This window comes from Mycetomoellerius zeteki, unplaced genomic scaffold (genome assembly GCF_001594055.1).
Source record: "Mycetomoellerius zeteki isolate Tzet28-1 unplaced genomic scaffold, Tzet1.0 scaffold174, whole genome shotgun sequence".
In the NCBI taxonomy this organism is placed as follows: domain Eukaryota; kingdom Metazoa; phylum Arthropoda; class Insecta; order Hymenoptera; family Formicidae; genus Mycetomoellerius; species Mycetomoellerius zeteki.
The window spans coordinates 3,602,680-3,609,995 of record NW_017256696.1 but is presented as its reverse complement, the minus strand read 5'-3'; the positions used below and the strand labels follow the sequence as shown (position 1 = coordinate 3,609,995).

At 31.0% G+C, this 7,316-nt stretch overlaps 1 protein-coding gene across 1 annotated transcript in view; it reads left to right on the top strand.

Annotated features, from left to right (window-relative positions):
* Positions 1-6,435, top strand: part of LOC108721471 (sodium-independent sulfate anion transporter) — a 10,821-nt gene extending 4,386 nt beyond the window's left edge. The window contains 7 exon segments of the mRNA XM_018446019.1: positions 350-510; positions 1,256-1,417; positions 2,156-2,296; positions 3,358-3,503; positions 4,590-4,751; positions 6,264-6,388; positions 6,390-6,435. Coding sequence (XP_018301521.1) covers positions 350-510; positions 1,256-1,417; positions 2,156-2,296; positions 3,358-3,503; positions 4,590-4,751; positions 6,264-6,388; positions 6,390-6,435 — 943 coding nt within the window.
* The last annotated feature ends 881 nt before the right edge of the window (positions 6,436-7,316 follow it).

Sequence of the window (7,316 nt, the reverse complement as noted above, 5' to 3'; positions counted from 1 at the left end):
ACGCAGCCAATGTTATATAACGATTGCAATGAAAAAAATAACTTTTTTTTATGTTGGAATTGCGAAATGAGATAAAAGCGCAGCACAGACTTTTGCATAACGCATAAAAGAATCAATCAGAATCTTTTATTTTCGTCTCCGTTTCTAGTGACCTGATTGGTTGATTCTCTTATGCGTTATGCAAAAGTCTGTGCTAATTGTTATGGCCTATAGTAGCTTGTTCTCATTCCAAAATTTCGATATATTGTTAAAAAAAATAGTCTTGCTTTATATATGTACAGAAATCATGAGAAAATATATTTTTCACAGCAAGTTGCGTGAAAACGAATCATAGACAAAACGTTTCAAGTACAATAGGGCAGTGTTTGCCATCGATCGCATCTCTGCCGTTCTCCACCTTTCACAATCTAACATACAATTTTCTGGAAATGACTACTGCAATGAAAACGACGCTATTCACAATACCAGTCGTATCAACTATCCTGCATAGTGCCGTTATAAAAGCCTTTGGTAATTAAATTATTGCTATATCAAATTACTAATATCGCTTTCGCACATTTTTGCAACATAAAAGCTGTATAGCAAAAAAAGTTTTTCGTATGAAGTGCGTTTATACGTTTAACATCTCATGCTTTTATTGTAAAACATGTAATTTTATTATTTCTTGCCGACGTAATAGCGTTGCTATTTTTTGTCCGTACAAAGTAGAATTTATATCAAACAAATGAGCGCAAACGAAGTGAGGCTGTTGCATTCATGAAGCAAATAGTTCATTCATGTTTCTCCTAGTTTCTCCTTCGTTTAGCTTATAGTGAATTCGCACTACACTGGATTAGTTATACATGTTATATAAAGGCTGCTTTATATACTTGAAATATCTAATTGCAGTAGCATAATATAATCAACTTTAGGTCTGTTCGTTGTCTGCACTTTTTGGACTTAGAATTGTCGCTTTCTCTCTTTTCAACGCCTGATGTATATTTATTTCTTAATATGAAATAATAATAATGTAAGAATATCATTATTGGGTATTTAATCGTTTAGAATATTTATGTGTTTTTATATTTAACTTTACTATAAATTTCATGTATAGCAGTTTTTATATAGTAGGCACTAATCTAGTGTAATACAAATGATTCCATTTGCTATTAGTCTAATTTTCTGACAACTTTGAATATTATTATTTTCGAGAATTATAAAAATATTAAAAATCAAATTTGCTTAATCAAAGAGAATAACAGGATTATTATTTTAGCAAAAGGTGAATTTTTGGACATCACGCAGGAGATAATCGCTCTAGGAGCCTGTAATATCTTCGGATCGTTCGTTTGCTCGATGCCAGTTACAGGATCTTTCGTACGAACGGCCATTAATCATGCATCGGGCGTTAAAACTCCGTTGGGAGGAATATTTACAGGTACGTGAGTGGTAAACAAAAGTTTTATCATTTTCGAATTCAACGTAATTTAAATATTAATCAACTCGACTATGTAAAAATGTATTTAAAAACTTGTTTGAAAGCTGCTACGTAATAATTAATAATTACACTTTTTGACAAAAATTGATATTTTCCGACTATTTGATAATATTGAAAAATATTCCATAAATATTGAATTTATAAAATATTTAATACAAATTAGAATTTAAAATCGTAAATATTGAATTTATAGTTTTATCGTAAAATCGCAATTAAACAAAAGATTAGGTAAATGTTTGGCCTCTGTCTTTCGGAAGACTGGAGTACAGAAATAGTTTAATTTTTCAACGAATTGCGAAGATATTTCTCTTTTTTCTTTGAAGCGTTGCTTAAAATATATCAAATATATAATCTCTACAAAAAGTGACTAGAATTAAAAATTTATACTTTCCGCATAAAATGAATGTTTTATATTTATATACGAAACAATTCTTTCTCAATAAGTCAATATTTATATTTAATAATACAATTTTATAGTTTAAATGAAAATTTTCTCATTTTATCTTAATTACTTTTTAAAAACATGTCCATTTCTTATTCAGATAACTTTTGATCCAGATTTTAAATCGCCTTCGAACTTTTTGTACTTTCAAATATGGTAGAAAAATCTGTAATTTTTTCATTTGATCAAAAAATGCGTGTAATATATCCTTAATTATGACAACGTGACCTTTTCAGGTAGTCTGGTGTTATTAGCGATCAGTCTCTTGACCTCTACCTTTCGCTTCATACCGAAGGCGACACTGGCCGGTCTCGTCATATACTCCATGTACTATATGCTCGATTTCCCAACGTATAAGTTGCTGTGGCGTGCCAAAAGTAAGTTCCACAAATCTCTTCTCCTCTCTATTAATTTTTCTTTTTTTTTCTCTCTCTCTTTCTTTCTTTCTTTCTCTCTCTTACTGATCCGATTCACCCATGCGCGATCTAACCAGCGTGGCGTCAATGGTCCACGCCGCACAAAAGGAGCTGGCGTCAGCGAGTGCTTCCCACACTCAGGATGCATTCGCGGTGCATTTGTTCTCAAAAAGCCCGCGTGAAACAATAATGCTCGAGCACATCCTTGGTGGCATTTATTGTTAAGACGGAGCAGTGCTATCCGTTCCCGTTAACTTTTGTCGCGGGCGTCATCTCGAGTTCATCTGCAGTTTCGTAGAACCGGCGATATGCGCCCATTTGCAAATGCCATCGACGTCATTCTGCGTGGGTAGAATCAATAAATAATTTCGCGTACAAATCGAATTAGGATATTAAAAGATTAAATTCGTTATTATCTAAGCAGAATACAAATCATCATGGTGACACGAAATGGCTACTAAAAGTAATTTTTCAATTAGTAACGAGTCGTTTTAACGTCATTTAATGTCATCGTGACTTATTGTTTTGCTCGAGCAATTAAAATGGAAACTTTATTACTATCAAATTTATTATTGTTAAAGAAGATATCTGACAGAAAAACAATTAAAATAAATGTAGTAGGTCACGGTTGCCACCTTTCAGCTACCGTTATCCTCTCAGAAATTTACAACCATAATAGAAATTGTAATTTGGTTATTGTTAAAAACTTTTTTATGACTCTTCTGCTGGAAATATCTTTTCAAAACCACAGGAAGATCGATGCCGCCGTTCTTATATGTTATTATTTTCACAAAAAAAGTCATCAAAATTTAGAGAGAATAGTCCGAGATTTTTCTCGCCTATCGGAGTGCCGGAAATTCGCCGGCAGAAAATCGAAAATAGTGACAATAGTGAATGTGATAAAAAAATAGATATTATACAAAAGTATACTAAATATATCATACTAGATATATCATACAAAATTAATTTAATCTTATTTTGAAAAATTATAGTAATATGAAGACATCTGTAAAATTTTTTAGAGATCGATTTCTTTGTAATGAACCTGACATTGGTCATAGGCGTCTTTCTTGGCTTGGAGTACGGCATCTTAATTGGCATCGTCGCCAACTTTGTAATATTGTTATATTTCTCAGCGCATCCTTCCATTCAGACGAAAATTGAACAGGTACAGTCATAACAGATTAATTAATAGATAATACTTCGATATCAAATAATTTAATATACCGCTAATTTAGCATTAAATTATGATCACCTTTTAACTCTCTCATTATTTACTGGACTTTTTTTATAAACAAAACAATATTATAAAAATTTTACGTTATTATATATATGTGCTGAAACAAATGTTTTGCATAATATTTTATTCAGAGAGCAGTATTTACATTTGGTTCGTAATAATTTCATTGTCTAGAAATATAACACCTGTTATTCTCTTGACACGATCAATATGAAAGAGAAGAAATATATTCAACAGATATTATTGCGACGCACAAATGATGCTGTTCTCTGAAATCGCTGATGCTATATTTCCATCTTAATCCAATTTAATCATGTCGTTATCGTTTAAATGTAATTAGAGATTTATCATCTCTTCTGTCAGATTAATCTGCCGTCAGATTAATCACTACGTGAAATCAATATGTCCCTCGATATTTCTGCTTTTTCTTTTTAAAATAACAAATTCTTTGTTTTGTCACATTTAAAAAATTCTATTATCAAGGCTTCTGCCTACTCACTAATAATGTTTAAATTGATAACACCAGAAGCGAGAAAACACATTAATGGAAATTCTTGCAATATTTTTGAACAAAACAATATTTGCATTTGATAAAGTATACTTGTGAAATATATCAAAAACTCTCCTTTCACTTCGTAATAAAAAATTATATTTATAAAATGTAATTTTTCAAATATAAATTATATTATAACATTATACTATAAGACGTCACTTGGCTACTTGGATTGTTTTGTTTTTTGGTTGAGAGGATACATAATTCAATTTCAAAAATATTTATATTTATAATTATTTATTGTTTACTGGGATTTAAGGACAATTTTCGGTGTATTTTACAAATCTATTCTATCAATTGCAAATGTTGTTTTACTTGAATAACACAGATCTTTTTAAATCGGCAAGTAGCCAATTTAAAAATATCGTCGCTAAATGTATTTTCTGGTCTGGAATATTTCCTTAATGTACAATGACCATTGATATATGATTGATGTCTTATTTTTCTTGTCTTAAATACAGATCGAAGGGGAAACTGTAATAGTCATCGTACCCGAAGAAGCCATAGCCTTTCCAGCGGCAGAACGCCTGCGTGCTAATGTAATGAAGGTTTCTGGAGAAAGTTCATGCAACATGATACTTGATTGTAAAAATTTGAAGAGGCTCGACGTTACAGTTGCTGAGGTATATATGAGATTTTGTTCTTGAAAGATATTATTAATATAAAATGCTTCTTTAAATAGAGAGAGATTCAGAGAAAAAAACGGAAGTAAAAGGAAATAATGATAATAGCTGAACAGTATCTATCTATATCTCTCGAGTGAAATAAGATGATTAAAATTAATTATTTTGCTGTCAGCTAAACTTTAGAGCTATTGAGATGTACACATTAAGATCATTAAATAAATGATTCGATTAGAATTACATTAGAGAATGATGCATTAGCAATGATACAGAGTGTGTCTAAATAAAAGCGAAAAATTTTAAGAGGTGATTCTTTGCCAAAAATTAAGGAGGATTTTTCATATAAACATATAGATACTTCTATATATCCCTCCTTGAGGAGTTATACTACATCAAAGGGAGAGGCAAAAATTAAGTTTTTATTCTTTTTCAAATTTTAAACAAGAATTAGGAAAATGTTTAGTGAACGTTTTTCACAAGTAGAAAGGATATTTATTGTAATATTTTTAGAAAATAAAAACTTAATTTTTACCTCTTCCCCTTTGAAGAAGTATAATTTTCTTAGGGAAAGATATAGGATTATATGTTTATATGTAAGAATCTCCCCCTTAATTTTCGATAAAAAATCTCCTATTCGCATTTATTTGGCAATACTCTGTATATCATGACAAAAATAAAAATTGTAGCACAAGTCAAATGAAAAAGAAGAGCGATGGAAGCGTAGTAAAGCTTTCAGAGGTGTAAATTGAAACAATGAACATAAAAGGGTCATTTACTTCTTAAACGGTTCTTTTACGCGTTGTTCTTTTCCAATTTATGCTTCCTAGAAACTTCATTTACGCTGCTGTCATTTTGCACTTACATTTACAGTTTGATTTTTATTTACGCCAGAAGCATAAATAAGATTATTTAAAATTAACTTTGTTTTCAATGTAACTACAATAGCTATATACGTAAGAGCAATAAATTAATTTAATTAAAAAATTAAGTTAGTTTTTCTGAGATTATTTAAAAAATTTAATTTTTTATAGAAAATAATATCGCAAAATACTAAATTATACATAGATCAGTTCTTTAACACTCAATAATCAGTTACAGAAGTAGAGGACTTATAAAGTCATTTAAAAGGATTATGAAGTTTGCAGATTTTATATATACATTTAATATTAATTATATAAGTGGAGGAAAGTCGCTGATACTGATATAGATCTCCTAAAGTGACACCCTTTGTTTCTTAGAAACTAACTATTGCACTTTATTAATTCTAATAAAATTATGATCTGTTTAGCTAATTAAAGAAGAACAAACTCATAATTCGCATATTTGTGGCTTGTTTCTATATCAAATCAGCTAAAAATTCTACGAATGTGAAAATAAAAATTTTACAATTTTTTTTTCACCATGCGAGTTTAGCTTTAATTTTGTACGTGTTTATTCTCACGATTGAGTATTTTATTTTTATGGCTTGTGCCGCGTCGCGTTGTAATTAACATAAAATCGATCGCATTGCAGAACATCAAGCTTCTGGGAAAGGACCTTTCAGTACGTGGACGAACAATTGTCTGCAGTAATTGCTGCGAGAACGTGAACGCCGTTCTGAAGGTCGTAGCGCCGGAATTGTTAAATGTCAAAGGAGATAGATAATCATGCTGAAGGAAGGATCGCTTGTCTCACATGTTCATAAATCTGAATATGCCTGCTTAGGTTTGTAAATACTATAGCTTTTTAATAAAAATGTAAGTACGATATATTGGATATTAAATCTTGCATTCGATATCGTTCCTTTTTCGAAGACAATGAAGTACGTGATTCATTAAGTTCATTTGCGTCATACGTGCTTATTTATTTGAAACGAAACAAGCGTATATTCTAAACAGAACAACAGGCCATTATAACGTCATTTTGAGGTCAAAATAAATCGTAAATCATCCAAAAGTAACTTTTAATAATAATCATTTTAAAAACATTGTGACACTATTTTGATCTTATAATGACTTTATGTTTTGCTTCGTTTTGTTAGACAATGTAGCCTATTCGAGAAAAAAAGAGTCTAAAGAAGTATATGAGTTGCAAGGCAAACAGATTATATTTTTACTCTTATTTTTATCACGCACTTTTGCATATTCGTCGATATTTACTTTAACAAACATTTATCTCCTTTTTCCTTAATATTCCATACGCTTAATATTTTTTTTACGCGCACGGATATCCTTTAATGCGACATAGCGAGATGTGCTACGATTGCACGGAGTTCACTTGACGAAACTGTCGCATATTTGCATCGCTGTTCGATTAAATGTAACATTCACATATAATTAAGATTCTACTTCAAAAGGCAATGAGTATTTATGTAAATGTAATTAACAAACGTACGAATTGACTCACCGGAGGTGATCCGCTGTCATTGTCCATTCGTTGACTGCTCCACTGCTCTGGATACTCACTCGCGCGATTACGCTAATTAACGCAACGTTATAAATTAATTCACGGCACTCCAGATTCTTATTGCGTACACACTACACGTCGAACAGATAAGAACCACGCGAACAACCCTATCCGACGTAG